The sequence below is a fragment of the Gamsiella multidivaricata genome, assembly GCF_025024155.1.
Source record: "Gamsiella multidivaricata strain RSA 2152 chromosome Unknown BC939scaffold_116, whole genome shotgun sequence".
In the NCBI taxonomy this organism is placed as follows: domain Eukaryota; kingdom Fungi; phylum Mortierellomycota; class Mortierellomycetes; order Mortierellales; family Mortierellaceae; genus Gamsiella; species Gamsiella multidivaricata.
In genome coordinates this window covers 44,844-65,102 of record NW_026251824.1, presented here as the reverse complement: position 1 = coordinate 65,102, position 20,259 = coordinate 44,844, and the positions used below count along the sequence as shown (strand labels likewise).

General features: G+C 50.1%; 8 protein-coding genes across 8 annotated transcripts; 2 read left to right on the top strand and 6 right to left on the bottom strand.

Annotated features, from left to right (window-relative positions):
• Positions 1-3,423: 3,423 nt before the first annotated feature.
• On the top strand, positions 3,424-5,261 carry BC939DRAFT_508074 (S-adenosylmethionine decarboxylase; the record flags this gene model as incomplete). The annotated part of the gene is made up of 2 exons (XM_051560960.1): positions 3,424-4,165; positions 4,261-5,261. 2 exons carry the CDS (start codon positions 3,424-3,426, stop codon positions 5,259-5,261), a joined length of 1,743 nt encoding a protein of 580 aa, XP_051406763.1.
• Positions 5,262-5,613: 352 nt separating this feature from the next.
• On the bottom strand, positions 5,614-6,349 carry BC939DRAFT_468228 (high mobility group box domain-containing protein). Its single transcript, XM_051557887.1, has 2 exons — positions 6,037-6,349; positions 5,614-5,930 (listed from the first exon to the last, which is right to left on the bottom strand). Exons 1-2 carry the CDS (start codon positions 6,321-6,323, stop codon positions 5,681-5,683), a joined length of 537 nt encoding a protein of 178 aa, XP_051406762.1. The 5' UTR covers positions 6,324-6,349; the 3' UTR covers positions 5,614-5,680.
• A 1,688-nt stretch (positions 6,350-8,037) lies between these two features.
• On the bottom strand, positions 8,038-9,676 carry BC939DRAFT_468211 (uncharacterized protein). The gene is made up of 2 exons (XM_051557886.1): positions 9,439-9,676; positions 8,038-8,446 (listed from the first exon to the last, which is right to left on the bottom strand). The coding sequence occupies exons 1-2, from the start codon at positions 9,507-9,509 to the stop codon at positions 8,305-8,307; spliced, it is 213 nt and encodes a 70-aa protein (XP_051406761.1). The 5' UTR covers positions 9,510-9,676; the 3' UTR covers positions 8,038-8,304.
• A 2,091-nt stretch (positions 9,677-11,767) lies between these two features.
• BC939DRAFT_33546 (uncharacterized protein) lies at positions 11,768-14,261 on the top strand. Its single transcript, XM_051551636.1, has 2 exons — positions 11,768-11,884; positions 12,010-14,261. Exon 2 carries the CDS (start codon positions 12,040-12,042, stop codon positions 14,191-14,193), a length of 2,154 nt encoding a protein of 717 aa, XP_051406760.1. The 5' UTR covers positions 11,768-11,884; positions 12,010-12,039; the 3' UTR covers positions 14,194-14,261.
• Positions 14,262-14,700: 439 nt separating this feature from the next.
• On the bottom strand, positions 14,701-15,907 carry BC939DRAFT_468207 (uncharacterized protein). Its single transcript, XM_051557885.1, has 2 exons — positions 15,574-15,907; positions 14,701-15,472 (listed from the first exon to the last, which is right to left on the bottom strand). The coding sequence occupies exons 1-2, from the start codon at positions 15,868-15,870 to the stop codon at positions 14,978-14,980; spliced, it is 792 nt and encodes a 263-aa protein (XP_051406759.1). The 5' UTR covers positions 15,871-15,907; the 3' UTR covers positions 14,701-14,977.
• A 1,079-nt stretch (positions 15,908-16,986) lies between these two features.
• BC939DRAFT_33542 (uncharacterized protein) lies at positions 16,987-18,977 on the bottom strand. The gene is made up of 3 exons (XM_051551635.1): positions 18,865-18,977; positions 18,082-18,708; positions 16,987-17,041 (listed from the first exon to the last, which is right to left on the bottom strand). The coding sequence occupies exons 2-3, from the start codon at positions 18,704-18,706 to the stop codon at positions 17,028-17,030; spliced, it is 639 nt and encodes a 212-aa protein (XP_051406758.1). The 5' UTR covers positions 18,707-18,708; positions 18,865-18,977; the 3' UTR covers positions 16,987-17,027.
• BC939DRAFT_33532 (uncharacterized protein) lies at positions 18,660-19,556 on the bottom strand. The gene has a single exon (XM_051551631.1). The coding sequence runs from the start codon at positions 19,440-19,442 to the stop codon at positions 18,897-18,899; it is 546 nt and encodes a 181-aa protein (XP_051406757.1). The 5' UTR covers positions 19,443-19,556; the 3' UTR covers positions 18,660-18,896.
• Position 19,557: 1 nt separating this feature from the next.
• Positions 19,558-20,257, bottom strand: BC939DRAFT_33520 (uncharacterized protein). The gene has a single exon (XM_051551630.1). The coding sequence runs from the start codon at positions 20,147-20,149 to the stop codon at positions 19,661-19,663; it is 489 nt and encodes a 162-aa protein (XP_051406756.1). The 5' UTR covers positions 20,150-20,257; the 3' UTR covers positions 19,558-19,660.
• Positions 20,258-20,259: the final 2 nt, after the last annotated feature.

Here is a 20,259-nt window from a genome sequence, read left to right as displayed (position 1 = left end):
TGATGATGCTGATTTGTGACGCATGAGCAGAAAAAGAATGTATCATGTACATGCTGGCTGTAGTGCTGTTGCAGGGGCCGTCGAGGTATAGCTGCAGCAGGAGAGCAGTAGCACAGCATGAACACACAAGGGCGCCATGTAAGTGTCCTTTGCTTTGTTTTGCCGTTACTGTTTTTAATTTCAGCGCAGCATGTGTAATGCACTTTTCTATGGGAAAAGGGAGCACTCTATATCGTTTATCAGAACGTGTGAATAAGGCTCACTTCAGTGACTTTCAAGGATAGAGGGATTGACATTAAATGCAGAGTAAGAAAGGCAGAGCAGCTGGCATCCTCAGCGGAAGGGAATGAAAATCAGGACATTTGCGAGCTCTTGAATTACAGTACAATGTGGCTGTGCTGCTGCACGTCACTCCACATGCCATTTCCAGAAATGAGTCAAGGCAATGTACACCGCAGACGACGGTGTGGAACCATGGTGTCACCGCCATCTACAAGAGCTTTTGCCTAGTCGTCTGCCAAGGTTGGTGTACGTTTCCTCGGATTTGGTCAACTCAGGGAGCTGCTGAAGGACTCACAGAACAGAGGACCACAGGTGCCCGATCAGGTCCTGGTAAGGCTAACTATGCAATGTGAAGCAGCTTGCTGAGCAGGTCAAGTGCTTGCAGTTAATGCCTTTGTTGCTGACGGACATCGGCTCATCTACAGCTGCGCTTGCCATGGATGATAGAAATCGCCCGTACAATACAGGATGTTAACGCCCTTTTTTTCGTTTTAGCCTGCATCTCGCTTCCGAACTGAATCCAGTGCTGTAGTCAAGACCGCGATATGAGGAGCGATAACTGAAACAGCACAAGCAAACCGAAATAGGTCTTACAGCCAACCATTGGCTGTGCTGACTAGGATCAAGCTCATTTACGAAAGAAAACTTGCCACTCCAAAGTACCGAGGCCTCACTAAGCCTAGTCTGGAGTAATTGAGTTCGATACTAAATCTGATATACTCTTCCGGGACGGTATGTCACAGGTGTGGTGTCGATTGTGCGAGCAAAGGAGCTCGGTGGTATTGATCGAGGAGTGGCGCCAGCATGACTCGTCAGGAAGCCAGCGATTTGAGGTCTACTGATCGCCGACTGACGCCAAGATAAACTCTCAGGATGTGCAGCTGCCAGCGACATTTTAGTCGCGATCGGAGCAATTGCAGGGATCGTCAATGTTTACACAACTATGCCCTGGGTGTAGTCAAGACGAAGGCGCAGAGATCGAGAGCCGGGAGCTGTACAAGGGATTGTTGAACTGCGCCTGAAGGTGTAGAGGAACGGGGGTGTTCTTGTGTTCTTGAAGGGCACTGCGTCCCGACTTGCTCACCTGTTGGTACGGAGTTTTGAACTGTGTTTGCGCCCTTCAATTGCTTCGGCTACAAAAGGAAGATGACGACCCCTGCCCACTTTTCTTTTGATGGTGGCACAAACTGATGGTCCCCCGTTCAGTTCCTCGCTCTTTTCTGCTCTTTCACTCACACGATCTATACAGCTATACACAGAAGTTCATATACGTACATCGAAAGTACTCTGTTGTCTCTGCGCCGCCTGGATGAACATGGTGCCATTGGATCATAGTCCAACAGCACTCCAACACATACACGGCAGCCTGGCTGACGGATGAAGGAGTTTTTGTCTACTGTGTCTAGTGAGTTAACTATAAGCAATTTGCCTTCCTTCCTTCCTTCCTTCCTTTTTTTTTTTTTTTTTTTTTTTTTTTTTTTTTTTTGCATAGGTCAAACGCACGGTGGCCTCGTCCTGGCGTTGCATGGAGTGAAAGATCAGGAAACAGTGAGACAGTTCAAAATAACCGGATTGGCAGAAAACCCCAAGAGGTTGACCTGGTTACCCTCCCAAACCGCATCGACCGGTGGATCAAGTCCAATTGATATGGTTAGACTATAAAACTGAGTGTAGATCGCTTTCTTTAGCGTGCTTGAAGTTAGATGTTCCGCACGGGGAAGGAGACAAGGATAGAGGCTCACTTCTCGCTTCGTTGTCGTGTGGACGATTTGGTCTCTCTCCTTATCTCTTTGTTCTTGACTGTTTCGGGCAGACAGATGAAGTAAACAAAAAATTTTAGCATGGCTGGGCTAGTCCCGCATCCTGGGTTGCAATAAATAGAAGTGGGTTCTTTGCCCTTCTTTCTGCTCCTCTCCTCCTTTCCTTCCTCTCCTCAACTCGATTCGTTCATCTCCACCAGCTCCTCCCACACCCCCCACATCCACTCACAAGCTCAAATACAAACACCTTTTTCCCTCCGAAGAAGCCATTTCGCTCTGTCTTCTTCAACAGCTGACTCTTACTAGACAACCATAAGAAAGAAAGAAAGAAAAATATTGCCAGTTTGTAAGTGAAGTGTGCGATCGAGTGGATCCCAGGTCATTCAAGAACATCAGCAGCAACTACAGTATTCTAACCAGCGTCCCTTTTTCTCCCTCTTCAAATCCACCCTTAGCCCTTTTTTTTTTTCTTTGTCACTTTCTCCACCCTTTCGCTCTTACTCAGTCAAAATTCCGTTTTTGATCATCCAGCGGTCCCCCCTTGCTATGCGTCCAGGTCCCGACCTCAACTCTTGCGCCTCCGTTCAGTTCACCCCCCAGTTGCCTTTCGTTCCCATCCCCTGCTGCCGATAGCATCGCTACTCCCATCTTACTCTTCCATTGATCTCTTTTTTCACTTAAAAAAACAAAAAAAATCAGCGCTTTTTTTCTTGAACATCTAAAAAGAACACTACCTCGCAAGCTCTCTTCACAGAGCCAAACAAATACCAGTTCCCCCCACGCTTCTTCAATTGCTTTTGGCTTGTCAAGTCGGTTAAACAGGTAAGAGTGGACCGCAACGATGTTCAAGATGTGTGTGTGGGGGAAGAAAGAAAGGGGAATACATAAAAAGGACATATCCGCATTCATATGTTAATTGGCTAAGGGAAGGGCTCTTTTGGCCCAGGGAGGAGAGAGGAAGGGGGGGTCGATCTGTTGAGTCTTGCAGGCAATTGGGGTCACTGTGTATCTATTTTTTTTCCTGACCCTCCCTCCTATCGCGTGCCTGTTCCTTTCCCTTGTTTTCGTTTACCCCGTAATGTCCACAGGGCAATTGCCGCTATTCCACCTACGCGTGTTTTTACGCGTTTGCTTTTCTATGCGCTCCATTGATACACGACACATTTAACATGCTTGGCCTGGTCCCCCATGCAGGTGTGGCTGCAGCATGCTTACGCCTATCATCATCTTGTGTTCTTCCTATCGATAGGACTTCACATCCCAAAACAACCTGCCCATCATTTCGTCAGAAACGCAGCCCCCAGCGCCCTTCGTGTTCGTGCATCCTCTGAGAAAACCACCCTAATACGTTTTCTTACACACCCGAAAGACCCCCACGTGAATGACTGTTCCTGTCCCTGTCCCATCCTCGGCCCCGGCCGTCGCCACCACCACCACCGACGAACTCAAGTCCGCCGCCCTTCAACATCTTAACGCCTCTATTATTCCAACCAACTCTGCTACCGCCGACTCAGATTGTGCTTCTACCACCAATGATGCCACCCACAGCCTCATTCAAGTAGTCTCCGCCGCTTCCGCGCACCTTCACAACAACGAAGCTGGATTCGAGAACGACGCATTCTTGGACACTACCAACGATACGCAGGAAGCCGGTTCGTTCGAGGGTCCCGAGAAGCTACTCGAGATCTGGTTCGGCCCTGCTCCGTACCTCCTGCAGGGCATTCGAACCACCCCCACCGAGCTCCAATCGACCGAGACCGACGATTCCTTTGGCGGATCCGACCGATATGGTCTTCGTATCGTGCCCAAGCCCGTCTGGGACGAGATGTTAGCCATTGTCAAATGTCAGGTGTTGAACTCGATCCAGAACGACTGCATGGACGCGTTCCTCTTAAGCGAGTCCTCGTTCTTTGTCTACCCTCACAAGCTGATCCTCAAAACCTGCGGTACAACCACGCTGTTGATGGCCCTGCCCAAGATCCTGGAGATTGCACAGAACTACTGTGGACTCGAAAAGGTCTGGCGTGTCTTCTATTCCCGCAAGACCTTTATGTTCCCCGAGCGTCAGTTGCATGTTCATCGCGACTGGAAGGACGAGGTGGCCTTCTTGGATCGCCACTTTGGTAAGTCGTTTGGACTGTTTATGATTATAACCAATCTTTTAGATATTATCGTTGTTTTGCTGACGAACTTTTTTTTTTTTTTTTTTTTTATATAGATCACGGCGCCGCGTACACTGTCGGCAAGGTTAATGGAGACCACTGGTGTCTGTATCTGACTGCACCTCAGGACGATTGCCTCTCGCACATTACCTCTCGACGTAGCAGTGTCAGCTCTCTGGACAACACCATCAACCCCAGCAACGAGAATGGCGATGTGGTCATCGTCGGTGGCCACGACGAGAAGGTTCCTCATCTTTTGAGCATTGTGACTGATAAGGGCGTATCTGATTTCGGACAGGACTCCCCCTTGGCATCGCCTGGATCGTCCTCTGCATCGTCTGTGGCGTCGTCGTCTTCGTCGATTTCGATTGCCACATCTGCCAGTAGCGCTAGCTATTTGTATCCCTCTCACGATCAGACGGTCGAGATTCTTATGACCAACTTGAACCCTGAGGCGATGAAGCGTTTTTATCAGAGACCGGACGATGTTCCGGGCACCGTTGGTGGTGTCCGTGTGGATCAGGAGACTGGTTTGGCTGGACTCTTCCCTCAGGCGCAACTGGACTCTTTCCTGTTCACACCCTGTGGTTATTCCGCCAACGCTCTCCAGGACGGCAACTATTACACGATCCATGTGACCCCCGAGCCCGTCTGCTCCTACGCATCGTTCGAGACTAACATTCCCGTGGGTCTCCGCAGCAAGAAGAGCAGCAAGGTCTCTGGCAGTAGCACTCCTGTATCTGCGGCGTCGGCTAGCGAGGATGGCGATGCAACTGAAGATGTGGTCAGCAAGGCGACCTACACTGGTCCTGAGACTTTGACAGAGTTGATTTCGAAGGTGGTCGAGATCTTCCAGCCTGGTACCATGAGCGTGACCCTATTTTCGTCCCATATGACTGAGGATGGTCAAATGGAGACGGACCGCCAGATGGAACGCCGCCAGCGCCGCATGGTCAAGGCAATGGGCCGCGTCGCAGGTTTCACCCGTACGGACCGTATCCTGTATGAGTTTGAAGGATGCGATTTGGTCTTCGGACACTTTGTGGCCAAGGCCTAACAAATTGATGGAGTTGCAGGGGACTGAGAAAGGGGACGCAGGATTTTTTGCGACGACAGGCAGAGTATGTGATGGCTAGTATGTGAAAGCTTTTACGAGGGAATAGCCATCATCCCTCTGCCTATTAGTAGCCTCTGTTTCTTTCTCACGTTCACTTCGTTTTTCCTTTGTCTTTTTTTCTTTGGATATTTTTTATGGACTTGCTGACCACGGATACCAATTCCCTTGTTTTCAGTTTTGATTATTTTTTTCACAGAATGAACAGCATGTTCCAATCCATTCCATGGCCTTTAGCTTGTTTGCACACCATTCGAAATAAAGAACAGCTATGGATTAAAGTAAACGCATAGATGCACGAAATAACCTTACGTTGCCGGCTTTTTTTTTTTTTTATGTATACTCTTCAAAGGCAGGGTGGTTCACATCCGCCAGCCCATACTATCTATCAGCCCTGATCCAGTGCCACCTCCTCCGGCCCCACTGGGCGTTGGGCCGCCGGTATTAGAGGCGTCGTATGCCTCCATTTCAGACTGGTATCTCTTCTTGTCGTTCTCAGCCATGGATCCATAGGACTCTTTTTCGGACTCGGACAGCTTTTGCCACTCTTCCCCCAGCATCTTTGTGATTTCGGTCGGCTTGAATTCTGGGTGCTTTTTTTTAATATCATCCCTAGTTGTCATTCGCGTTGTGCGTCGTTAGTTTAAAAAAGACGCTCGCGATAAGGCACGTTTTTAAAAATAGTAACAACAAAAAAGAAAAAGACACGCCTTTTTACCTCTTCATGAGCGTGAAAAAGATGTACGAATTCCTTGGACGTTTCGGACAGTTCTTATCCTTGATCATGGGCATAGGGACCTTTTTCATCTTCTTTTTTGATAATGAACCCATGTTCACACCGTGGAGGTTGTTAATGCTACCCATTCCTCCCATCCCGCTCAGGCCTCCCAGACCCCCTAGTCCTCCCATGCCACCCATTCCGGGCATACCAGCCATCCCACCCATGGGTCCTCCTGCATCTCCGGCCATGTGTCCGCCACTGATCCGTGCGCCGTGGGGTGCCATACGCTGCTGCTGCTGCTGCTGCTGCTGCTGTAAATGTTGCATCTGCTGATGATGAGACTGTTGTTGCAATCCGTGGTGGTGCTCTGGAGCGCCATACCCAGCACCAACCATCCCGCCCCAGCCTAGGCGGTCATGAGCCATAGCACTCATCCCGGGCAGACCTGCCATTCCACCCATAGGGCTCATACCCATGGTTGAGGCGGCCGTAGCTGAGGCTGCGCTCATCCCACCCAGTCCGTTGGTTGCTGTTGTAGGTCCTGGTACTCCGGATGGGTCCATTATTCCGAAGTCACGACTACGCTTGTTGGCAGCTGCGCGGCTCTGTTGAGCGCCTACGCTGTGACGAATCGGCCCTCCCCCACTACTTCCATTCCCGCTGCCACTGCCGCTACCATTAGTATTGGGTGTAACGGAGCCTTGCAACATCATATTCTGTGAGCCGGACCATCCTAGATCGCCGGATCTAGATCCACTTTTGTGCATGACGTGGTGCATAGAAGAATCTATGTAGCGCTGTTGTTGCTGTTGTGTTGGCTGTTGCTGCTGCTGCTGGTGTGATAAACGCGTATCGTGACGAGCATCTGTCGAATACAGGTTGTTAGGATGAGCGTGCATCATGTGTGGTAATGGACTCTGACTTGGATGAAGCTGCTGCTGTGGTTGTTGCTGCTGCTGTATCTGTGAGGATGAATTGTACTGGTACGGTGTCTGGGCAGAGTGCAGTTGCGAAGAGTGAACCTGGCGCTGAAGTTGTTGATGTTGCTGTTGTTGCTGTTGCTGTTGTTGTTGTTGTTGTTGTTGTTGTTGTTGTTTCTGAAGTTGATGTTGCTGTTGCGCCTGGCTCTGCTGAGGATGCGGCGAATGCGGGTGATGCTGATACTGCGGCTGTTGCTGCTGCTGACCCTTTTTTAATGCGTCGTCCAAAATCTGTTGTGGATGTGGAAGCTGCGCTGACGCTGAAGGAGTTCTCCGCATGGCGTCCGTATCATCCATACCCCTCCTCGATGGGTCCACGGACGACTGCGAAGAAGACGACGCTGCATCCATTGGGTTTGAGGAGTGCATCCCTCCACCGCCGCTACCGCCACCTGCGGAGCTGGAAGGGGTCATAGACCCGACTTCGTTCTGGTATGAGAACTGGAAACCAGAGGAAGAAGATGAGGAGGGTCCATCGTGCCCGCCGCTGCCGTTGCTGTAGGGGTTGCTGTGATTGCTGTTGGTGGATTGGAGTGGCGGCAGGACAGGCGGAGTCGCAGGACCGGGAGCACCGTATGGACTGGGATAGGCAGCAGTGTGAAAATTCATGCTATGGTTCATGGCACCATATAAGGATCCGTAGCCACCATAAGTGGAGTTCTGGCCTGCAGTCATCAGTGAAGGGTCGGATTGAAAATGTGCGGAGGGGTTGGCCATTGAAGAGACGTAGTGTTCTTTCCTCGTGCGGTTTTGTGGCACAGTGAACCAAAATAAAAATATTTATGTAAAAAAGGTGCGCTCGTCTCGTATCTGCTTGTGAAGGATTGACTGAAGTTTGCAGCAGGATGGAGAGAAAAAGAAGGCGAGGCGAGGATAAAGAGAGAGGGTCAAAGATGTCAATTGGCTTTTTCTTTCTTTTTTTTTTTACTTCAGGCCCGATCCGACTACGAGCCCCATCCCTCCTATCTTTATGGCCACCTGGTAATTTTTTTTTTTTTTTTTTTTTTTTTTTTTGGAGGCCATGCAGCATGTGCGTACGCAAAGATAGGAAAATTTGCTCGTGAATGGTAGGTGGATTCATCCAATTGCTATTTGAAGCGAACAAACAATGCTTTCCACGAATTCATTTCAGATCGGCCTCCAGTTCCTGGCCCCAGCAAGAACTTGATCTGTCCGCCCTAGTCACGTTAGATCCATTACGCTGGGCCACAATAACCTCGGGCGATGATGATATTGTCTCGTACTAGGTACTAGGCGCTATCCACTAGTCCCGGCTGAATTCCAACTATTGTTCTCGTACATTCGCCCTGCCCTCATGCCCTGAATTAGGAAGCTTGCTCACCTTTACCTCCTCAACTGAGATCCAGCCAATATTCGATGCGCCTGTTGAATTGAGGAATGGAGAAGAAAGGTATGGCGGATCAGTGCTGAGATTGTGTCAGACCTTGAAATGAAGACGGGGTACATCATACACGTTTTACGAGGTATCAAACACCCTGAAACATCAAGGGTAGAATGCTTCAGAATAGTAAGGCCATCATCGCCTCGTTTGTGCAGAGGAGCAAACAGCCACTCGACAATTTAGTCCATCTTGTACCACAGGGACTCAATTGGCTCCAGCAGTCAAGTCTTCTCTGACCATCATGCACTTTTTTGTGTTCACGTTAATGTTCATGCGATTGTTTGGGGACGGTGAGGAGGGAGGTGCTATTGAGCGCTGAGAAGCAGACGATAGCCTCGGATATGGCAAGTCAGAGACAGGCGGGCCGGACAATTAAACATAACAACATCAACCCCTACAGCAGCCATGTTCGACATACGCGCGCACTTTGATAACAGGGCACGATGCAATGGTGCTTTATACATGGTGTGCAGTGTCCATGATGACAGGATCAATATGATAGGACTCAGAACAGACATAGGTATGAAAGAGTTATGTATGCATCCATTTGCATGAATGCTCTTTAAACGTTTTGTTGTATTATGTGTATGCGCATGTGCATGTGTACGCGCGGTCGTATCAGAGAGATATCGAGATCGATGATAAGCTGTGAAAGACACGAGCCAGACAAGCAAGGAGCACCAAGGCCACAGCATTCTGGATATTAGACGTTCGAAAGAACGAGTAGTAAAAACCAGAGGTACATTCGCGCATGTAAAATACTGGTATACACGATAGCGCCACAGACCCAGGCACACAGGCATGCACTCCCGCGCTAGCGATATCTTCCCCCAGTGATTATGTGACCCCAACGGACACCGGCTCACAAAGGCACGAATGCGAGAGAGAAAGAGAGAGAGAGAAAGAGAGAGAGAGAGAGAGAGAGAGAGATGTAAGAGAAAGGGAGGGGAGGGAGACAGGAAGGGGGGGGAGAGCATTGAGGCATGAAGGAGAAACTCTATTGATGAGATGACTTACAGGTAGGGAAAGAAGAATAAGAGAGAGAGAAAGGGATAAAATGGAGCAAATAGTCCGAGACACAGATGCATACAGAGAGACAGAAGCAAGGGAATGGGTTGGGGTGTGTGAAGAGAGAGAGGGAGAGAGAAAGAGAGAAGGAAAGAGAAGAGAGAGAAAGATGAGAAGAGAGAGCAGATGGCAAGAGAGGGAAAGATGGAAGGAAGGATTAGACGGATGGAGGTGGTTTCGAGTGTTTTGTAAGGATACGAAAGAATTATCAAGGACCTAGGATGCCCAAGACGCATCAAACAACAGCAAAAAGGTGCCTGCGCAAATTCCCCTGTTATCTCACTATTCAGTAGAGTGCTATAATTGTCATTCACTTTTCCGTATATCAAACAAGAACTGATGTCTTTTCTGGCCCAAGGCAGCGTCGCTTTCCCTTGTGTTTCTTGGCAGCAATACACAGCTTGCAACCCGTTTACGTCTGCAGAAGCAGAAGCATCGTAATGTGCATGGGCGGACGTTCACAAATTGCATTAGTTCAGGCAGCCGCAGCAGCAGTTAGCCGTAAGAAGGAAGAAAAAATATCCACTGCGTGGTGTGGACAGCAAATTGCGCACTTGCTCGCTATCTTTACTAATCTTTGCCTCCGGATGCCAAATGCGGGACTTCGTCACATTAGTCAAGAAGTAAAAGTTGGAAACAAGGGGGAGACGATGGAATAAAGGGGGGGGTTCCTCAACGGGAGCGATATACTTCTGTGTTGTAGAGCGAGGGATGACGGGAAGGCAGGAGGGAAGCCAAGAGAAAAAAATGAAAGGGGGTAAGGGAGGTGACATTTACACGCACAGAGAAAGAAAAACCATTGGCGATGACAGCATTTGCTGACCCCACATTTTCCCCAGCTTTCCATTTCCTGCTAGCTCGACGCCGATATGGTGTCGAGGTAGAGAACGCGCGCGCGTGAGTGCGGGTGTCTTGGCTAGGATCACAAATGCGCAGGATGGTGGACCCTGGCTAAACGTGCCACCTACAGTTGTGCGAGTACCAGCGACATATTGAGCCAAACCGCAAAATTTGATCTGCAACGCAAGAAGCTGAGGATCTAGCTCGCCTTTTGTCTTGAATGATCCCTGTGCATTCCAACGAAAGACGCTTCTCACCCTCGCTGTGTGCTTATAGGTGATGATGGAGAAAATAGGGGACCCTGCATCAGCGCAGGAATGGACAGGGATCGACAAGGGATTTAGAATTCGTTCAGGTGGACAAGGACACATGAATGTCATTCGTTACCGTCTCTCTGGGCGACATGACACAACTAAGGTTTTATTCAGAGAACTACAGTTGGCTTGTGCGTCTTTCTATTCTCTGTGTACATGTGTGTGTTTCCCAGAGTTGTTGTTTACCCTATGGGTGTGATGTGAAAGAGCCTGGGGGTTATATCTAAGTTTATTTGTGCGGGCGAACAGACGACCATTCTGGCGTTGGTCCGTGCGTGCCACAAGCTCACGCGTTTGTTGTGCTTATTCCATACAACGTGGTTGGACCGTTTATTGCCGCCCTGAACTATCGTTTTACAACCATCCAGTCTGCGGTATACGCCCATCATCAACATGATACATCTACACATCTAGCACAACGATCTATCAGACCCACTCCCCACTGACACAATGGCACACATGCATGCATTGGGTAGCATGGATCAGCTTGGTTCTCAAGAGCCAAAGTGCCCAGAAAAAGCCGTTGCTCTATACATGCCTGTAGTGCATAGGTCACTCTCAAGATAGTTATGCCTTATCAAGTCCACCTGCAGATCTCTTAACTGCACTCTCCCCCTCCCCCTTCAGCATTATCCTCTCCCTCCTGCTATCTCCATGTGCGCGTTGTTGATGGCCTTTATGGGTTTGCAATTCATTGCAGGGCAAGGCCGTGCCTCCAAACATAACTTACAGTCGCAGTCTTGCTGTACTCCTCATGTATACGCTTGCCGATAACCAATTCAAGGGCGACCCCTTCCTTTATCTTTTTGTCCTGATTTGTCTCCTCCCAATTATGGTGGCCATCTTTTCCTGCAAGCTCAAAGGACTCATTTTTTGTCTTTGACCTGGGGCCTGTGACCGGATAGATTGGGTATGGATTTTGCAGGTCGTTGAGTATGAGTGTTTCTTAATGGCCTCCAGACCCTAATACCGTGCATGGCGACACACCTCCGTTTTATATTCCTTTGCCGTGTTCACTTGCTTTCGGAGTATCGTATATTGTAAAGGCTACGCCCTTGAAGCTTATCCCGTTTCCTTCCACAACATCAGGTACTACACCACCGTAGTATCACTTTCTCTATCTTTTTTTCTTTTTTAATACTTTTGCTTTATCGTTTGGTCCACACACATCATCTTACTTCATCAAACGACCTTTTTTCATTGGGAAGAGACATAAGACTGGGCATACAGAAACCGACAGTGTATGTATTTCTGATCATGAGCGAACGCGCGAAGAGAGAGAGACAGAGACGGGAAAGGTTCTTTTTTCTCTGTCTGCCTAAGCAATTTTCAAAGATTCCAGAAACTCACACCCATTCATGTATAGTCTAAAAAGACAAAAAGAAAAAAGAAAACGATGTCCATTTTAGACGGTCAACGAGAGTACGGGAGCTCATTCCCAGTTCCAACAGACATCAGCTCCATTGTTCCGGGGACGATTTTTCAGGACGATGTCCCGCCGCCGACTTTTATTGATGGATCGTATGACCCACCAACACCGCAACAGCAATACCCACCTTCATCTTCATTGTTCAGAGCAACGCCTACAGGGTCATCCACGGGAAACGGGGATAAGCATGTGCAGATTGAGGTCAACTCGACGACCCAGACGGTTCTTATTTCGCTGGGGGTTTGCGTTGGAGTGTTGTTCTTGCTGGGCGTGCTCGCGACGCATTACATCTCACACAAGAACAAGAGGGCGGAGAAGAAGAAGAAAAGGGCTTTGGAAGGAGATGGAGCAGGAGCAGAAGCAGAGGGAGAGAGAGAAGGAGCCAAGTGGGAGAAGGCAAGAGGATTCGGTACAGAAAGCGGCGGCATCGGTTTAGAGTCGCAGCGCGGTTCTGAGGTCAGGATATCAGATTTAGAGACGGTGTTGATCGACGAGAAAGATGGCGGTGTGGGTACGAGACTTGAGAAGGGCAAGAATCCTAGGAAGACCTCTGTTCCGACCCTGGCTAACTGTACGCAAAGTCCGAAACAAAGCAACATAATTGGAGCCGTCGGAATGGCGGTTGGTGGCGGTGGCCATGCTGGCACGGGCTCGTTTCAGATGGGTGCGTCAGGACCACGCGGGGAAGGGGGTGTTAACCCACGCAACTCGTTTATGGACGCCACACAGGTCTTTACGCGTCGACCGAGTATTACACGGACGCCTTCGGCACCGATTGCGCCATTGAGGGCAGCGACGCCGAGGTATAGCCACGAGCATCCTCATCAGGGCGTAAATTTGCAGATTGGGATCTATCCGAACGATGCAGCGCTCCTGGGATCCGGTTTCTCACAGGAGCTGACGAGTCCCATGTTCCCGATATCACCTTCGAGTCTTGGGACCGAGCATATGGACTTTAACCCGTTCGCGTCGCCGCCGCCCTCGGCAGGATCCAAATCGAGTCTCTTTCTGGATCCGTTCCGGACCCATAATAATAGTCAGCTTAGTCTGAATCTGATCATGACGAACGACGACAGCGCCGTGCTCGCAGAGGATGATGGCCCTTACCCATTTCCTACGGCATCAGCTTCAGACAGCGACACCAAGCCTAACTCGTTTTCTCCTGACGGACTCTCCTCCTCGTCCCCCACCGGTGCTCCACCTCTACCTCCCCGGTCTCTCGACGACCTCTCGGAACCGAAGCTCGTTCTACGGCACTTCCAGTCCTCGATCTCAGCCGACCACCGCTACACACTCATGCGTACAAGCTCAAACACCTCATCTGACTCGCCACCGCACGGCGTCTTTGGCCCCTCCTTTCTTAGTTCCCCCGCGACACGACCCGGGGTCGAGCGACAAGCTGGGTTCAGTCCAGGCGTGGCCGACCGACGATCGATTGCCGGGAGCGTTGTGACACCAACACCAACAGCCGAATGCTATTCTCCGGGTGGATCCATTAACGAGGGCAATGCCTGGTATCGCCGACGTGCAAGTGTGATCATACCAGAGAGTGGGAGTGCTCATGTGCGCCTCTGGAAGGATGGAGAGAGTTCGCCTAGGATCGCGAATCGGTCCAGTCGGTCCGAATCCCAGTCTTCATCGCATTCAGACCATTCTCATGAGTCGTCCATAGGGCCTTCACCCCTGGGACAGAGCCGGGCGCAAAAGGATACAGACGCCGTGTCGCAGGATCCACCGCAACAGCAGCAACAGGAATTGATCACGCAGGAGCAGGACAAGTTGAAGAGTGGTCGAGACGAGGAGGAGAATGGGCTCTTGCGCAAGACGACACGCAACGGTGCTGCAGTATTTGAGGGAACCCAGAGTAACAAGGGTAGCGGTATCTCAAGGTCACCTTCGCCTGCACCAGTAGTTGTGGAACCAGGGCAGGAGTCGTCGAGTGACGTGGCAGATAGGACCAAGAGTGAGCAGGAGGAGGTTGATCAGGTCGTGGTGAGGTTGCGTACGCCTCGACGCGAAAGCCATACCGGTAGTACACATGGCAATCGACGCAGTTACCTGGATGACTACCGTGAACAGCAACAGCAACAGCAACAGCAGCAACAACCACGGCAACACTAACAGCAATCAAAGTAATCGATCGAGTCCACGACAATAAATATATTTTAGAATAACTTAATATGATTCATTCATTCAAAAAATTAAATTCTTTAGAGGTTTACACCACATTTCAGAGGTTCGCGCCAAAGCAGGCAACTTAACCGCTGTTCTCATCAACTTCATCGTCGACATCCACTTCGCTCAAGCAAATAGCATATCGCGTCAATATGGCTGCTACGCACCACAGATTACCACTATCTCCGCCACTGCCACCATAACCTCGTATTCCACCGATTTGATCTGAAGTTCTTGGTGCTCCTTGACCAAAATAAATAAATAAATGGAAAACAGCATTACTATTCCAGCCGAGCTCCAAGGATATGGTTGCTCGCTTATCGACAGCGGATCTTCGTGTCTTAAACTTCTTTGACAAAATACCCGTGGACACCCTAAAATTCCAAAACTGAAAACTGATAACAATAATGCTTTTACCATAACCATTTCATTTCCTCAAAAGCTGTTATATGAAGACACATGTACATGGCTTTATCTTATAAGAATCTAAGAAGCCTTCTTCCTTTTATGAGAAATATGTACACTGGATGAGGAAGTAACAGGCTAGAGCGGGTCAGCATAAGATGAAATGTGATGAGGGAGAGAGAGAAAGAAAGAAAAAAGCGTCTAAGTATGCTACGAGCAAAAACAGAGAAAAAATAACCGGGAAAGATGAGAGCGAAGAAAGAACAGAGGAAAAGGAGGAGGGGGAGAAAAAGATAAGAGAAAGCATCAAAAATGATGACGGCGACTAGCCATGAGCTGTCGCTGTTGCGATCGCCACAGGCGACAGAGTTTGATCGTGCTCGTCGACTGCAGTGATCGCCATGGGATCCTCTGAGTTACCAGTGAGGCTGGCCATGATGACCGTGGCCGATGGAACTGGGAGCACGGATGAAGCCGACGGAGTCTCCGAGGCAGGGGCCCTGGCATTGACCGGACAGGGCACATTGTCGACGTTTAAGCTGAAGGATGGTTTCCAAACCCAAGACAGGCCCCATACATGCATGTTGCCACTAATGACGAGGTTGATCCCTGGGATGACAGTGTCAGTGTTTGGATCAATAGGTGTGCAGACCTCAAACAGTTTCTGAAGGACTGCATCCGAGCTTAGGTCTATACGGAGAGATTTGTAGTCGAGGTTCATGGGTATGGAAATGACCTGGGCGGTGCGGGGCTGGATCACGGAAGACGAGGGGAGGTTGTTGTTGTCGGCGATCTTTGTCTGGTTGAGCTTAAGCTGTACCTATTGTAAAGAAGGAGAGCGTTTTAACAATTAGTATGTTGAAACACGGCATTCATCCAAATAATACTGAACAGGGAAAGCGTGTGTTCTAAGAAACTTACAATGATGTCGATAACACTGAGTCGGAGAGGGAGGTAGTTGCTCTTGCTGTCAACCATGAGCTGGATCGCAAACGGCTCCCGGATCCGGTCCCTGGTCACTACAGGCGGACCGGTAGCAGAGACCGACTCGAACATGAACGCAGGCGTCCGCGGGATCAGGAAGTACAGCGTCACTGCCAGGCAGACCAGGAGTCCGAACGCAATGCACGCGCACGTTCGCGTAATGCAGCAGCAGCATCGCCTCTGTCTGTCATCTTCTCTGCGACCCCTCATTCTCCTTCTCCTTTGACTCTCCATCTCTCCAGGGCCGACCCTTCGTCTTCTTCGAGACCGGTCCTGGCTTTCCTCCTCAGACTCGTCTGTCCACTGTCCCTTTCTGCGCGACCGCCCGCTGCCATAGGTGGTTCCGCTACGAGTGCCTCCGCTTCGAGAGGCACCACTGTCGGTACTGATCACGCCCAATTTCTGCAAGATCACTTCGTCCTCCTCTTCCTCTTCTGTCCTGGGCTTCTTAGTTCCTGAAAATTCCGTCTTTGAGGGTTGAGATGTATACGATTGTTGCAGAGAATTGATCTGCGCCTTGTTGCCAAGGGTCGTCAAGGTGTCCTTGTCCTTGTCCTTCTCTGATAGTGTTGGTGCCACACATGATGCTGCAGTTTCGCTTGAGACCGTTGGAGCTCGTTTTGGAGGGTTGCCCGGTTCGTAGAATGAGTTCGACAGCGCTTGACTCGATTCCTGGCCAGCCAGGTCTCTCATCGGGTATCGTGTGGTGTTATTATTACCACTGTTATGCTGATGCTGCTGGTTAGTCAAGCCCGAAAACCGGGATTCAAACGAGGATGAAAAATCATCGTTGGGGTTGGGTGACCCATTTCCTGACCACTGACTGTTGGTCTGGTTGTGAGCCGATTGCGAGAACGCAGACCGGTATGGATCTGCCTTTTGCTCAGTCCGTTCCTCATAAGCATGGCCAGTGTGGAGAGGCCCCAGTCCTGGCGAGGAATAACTCGAACTAGACCGGTATGCGTCAATGATGGATGGCGATGGCAGCGCCTGCTGATTGCTGTAGGGTTGATATGGCAAGTACGCCTGGAAGGGCGATTCAGGTCGTGCGCTGTAACTTGCTGCAAGGGTCTGGCTTGCAGTCAGCGTTGGAGATTGGCGGTAGTGATCCTCCCTGTGTGCAATTGAAGGCGGGGCCAGTGGAAATGCCGGGTCGTCTGCCAGATGAGGAGGGATATCGTGCACATCCTCAGAAGACCCATGGCCGCTGTAGTACGGCAGCGGTTGCTGAGGGAGCGTCGTCGTATGGGGGGATTGGGCTTGGTAGTCTATAAACAGCGCACAGTGTCAGGGAACCAGAAGTGAATATAGGGTGTCCCCCCTTTGATGGAGAAGCTGCCAAGTTCAGCTGGGACCCGTAAAATGGACGAGGAAAAAAAATGTCGCAGCTTCTAGTTCTTCACTCCTATGGGATCCATAGTAATCGCTGGTGCTCTCATCAGCAGTCTTCCTTCTTACTGCTTCTCCCTCAAATGCTCTCAATTGAATCACGAACTACAGTGTGGTGTCCATATCTCCTAATTCTCGCTGTTTCTCCCTTTTCCCCAGCACCTCACATTGCTACAACAATGGCTTACATGAGCCCATGTTCTTCAATGGGAGACTAAGAGATATGAATGCTTGGGTGTGATGGGAAGTAAATAGGTCGCACGACAGAGAGATGGGCAATAGCAGACAGATGCAGCGAGACAACATTCTGCTACCCGGGCAGACATGAGTGCACTTGTACGCCTTTTTTTTCTTCTTCTTCAGCAGTTCTTATTGTAAACCAAGCCGCCCCCTTTCGCTTAAGGACCCAACAGCGGCGACACAATACGCAGAAGGCTCCTTCTCTGTCTCTCTAGTCGCGCTTTTTTTTTATATCTATGCCCGCGCCTGTTCTTCCTCCCCTGTTGTAGTATACATTTACAGTAACGTGTACGACAGAATGCCCTTATGCTCGATCGAGGCCACGGCCGATTGCATTTTCTTCTTCCCCTCCTCGCATTTCTCACGCAACATGAACTCAAAAGTCGCACTGGAGAGTTGCGAAGAGAGAAATCATGATGGGGGAGGGATTTTTTTTCTTTTTTTTTTGTGCCACCTGTTTGTTTGTTTGCCCAATCTAATTGCTTTATCGCGTCCTTTATCCAACCTTTTGTTGTTGATATGAAAGAAAAAAAACGAGATGTGTATGTGTTGATAGAGAGAGGCGATGATATTTTTTGCCAGATGTCGCGCGCTCGATTGAGTCGCCACGATACATTAGAGGCGAAATGTTGAAGGGGGAAAACAATTAACCAAATTCAACCATCTCGGACATATTAACCATGCATGGTCCTTCGAAATGAACATGCCTCCCCCACCCCCGATTCCATAGTGCCACCCATGAATTTCAGATCTAAGCTCTCCCCCTCCCTTCCCCGGAGTCTCCGGTTCTTGATCAATCATTGGGGTTTTTCTTACCATTTTTAACTCTATTCGCAGAAACACCTGGTTGACGCGATCGATAAGGATCGTACAGTGAAGACTCGCTGCTGGGCACCCGCCGTGTACTGGAAGCACGTTGTGCTTTTGTGTATGGATGTAGCCCTCCGGCTGTACTAGGTGCCACTACGGTTTTGGACTGACCGCTACTGTTGCTGGTGCTGGTACTGCTAAAGGCGGGTGAGTGGTCCATTCGAGGCGACACAGGGAAACCAGATCCCATGGCGGCCAGTGTTGGAGTCGCAGGCATTGACATCGTCAAGGCGTGCAGAGCCGTTGGAGTGGTGGGGGTGGTGGGGGTGTAGGGTCGATAGGAGGGATAATGGGCGCCGTAGGTCTGAAGCTGGGTTGAACTTCCAGCGGTGTTGCCCCTACTTTGAAGATCATGGTTATGAGAGGGTAGCTGCTGTCTTGGATGCGCCTGTCCATGCTGCTGCTGTTGCTGATGCTGATGTTGAGAGGGTAGACTATTTATACTCGAGAGCGAAGTGGTGCTGGAGACCTGAGATGGCAGCGACTTTGGTGTGCCGAGCAGATGGAGCTCTGGAGGGGTCGGCCTGCTGTTGTGTCGCGTCCGCGGGTTCCGTGGCGCCAATGTCTCCATGGCTAGGATGAATGGTTGTTGGTTGTTGGTAATATGGATAAAGGAAGACAGAGGGAGAGAGGGGGAAGAAGGGCGAGGGGGTTATGTGTCCGTAGCTCAGCCGTCCTGGTTCCTTTGTTTCGTCCCTTTACTTCATGAAGACAACTGTACGAACTCACTCTCGCTCTTTGTTCATTCACACACACTCTCTTTATCGGACGACCCCAGCAACTCCAGTTTGTTGACCACGCGATGTCGATGAGCAAGATAAGGGATAGGATTGAAAAGGATAGTTAATCGACAAGGCTGGACAGATGTGGATGGTCGGGGCACAACAGTGGGATGCAAAGGATGAAATGAAAAGGGCGGGAGGAATAGAAGCAAAGGAAAGGAAGGTTCTTTGTTTGCTAGGAGGTGGTGGTTGATGGTAGCGGCGGTGGTGGTGGCTGTGGAGAGGGTGCCAGGGGGAGGTGTGAAAGCCGAGTCCGGGGAGGGATATGAAAAGGCGGTGACAATTGGGCGAGTGAGCGAGTGGCGAGCAGAGGGTGGCGAAGAGGGTGAGAGGAGGAGGAGGAGAAGAAGGGGAGGAAGGAGGGATGGGCTGATGGATGGAATGGAGGATCGGATGAAAAGAAGAGGACAAAGGCTGTAATGCTGTTTGCTGTGGACGTGTATGAAGAGACAGACAATGATGTGATATGGGAATATTCAAAAAAAGAAGGGCGGGAAAGAATGAAAAAAGAGTGGGTGGGGGCATCCATATGCCAGTATGCCAGTATCCTGCCCTCCTTCCCCTTTCTCCCCCCCCCCTCCTTCAGCACGGAGGGGAGAGAGCGAGAGAATACGAGGGAGGCTCATTCGTCCCGCATCGGTGCCTGGCAGTGGCCGTGTTCCAGATCTCGCAGTCTCTCTGGATCGTGTCCCAGATCCCGTCATTTTTTATTTTTTATTTCCCTTTCTCTCTTCTCGCTCTTTTCAGCCGGTACGAGGAAGCGAGGACGGGAAACGGCTTCCTTCAAGTCGACTTTTGTCGAAGGAGGGTGATGGGAAAAACAAGCTTCGGTCCAAGAACAGCCAACTGGAAACAGCACCCAAACAACCGATGGAAATGGAATGAATGAACATGTATAATAAGCATAAAGCGTGGAACCCTTGAACACAAACGTGGCCTGGGAACTTTGCTTGTTTACAAGTACATGTACAGCAGATACTTGTTTGTTGCCTACAGTACAAAAGTAGGCCTTCTCTCGTGGCGGCAGGTTGGCTATTCATAGGGGAGAAATGAGAAATGTAAACGATGGACACGTGTGCATGGATTCCCAGCGGAGATGACGAGCTTTGTCCAAATCCAATCCGGTTGCCCATCCTCAATGCTCCCCCCTGGTTGTAATACACTGCCTTTGCCGCAGAGCGCGTGCATGCATGACCTTGTTCCTGTCTCTCTACCCCGCGAATGAGTGCCATGAGAGCACATTCTCCCAAGAAGCACGAAGGGGGAACCGCCTAGACCATCCAATCGTTGCGTCCGAGCACCCACCCCCTGTGCCACGGAGAAGGGGAGGGGGAACAAGGGC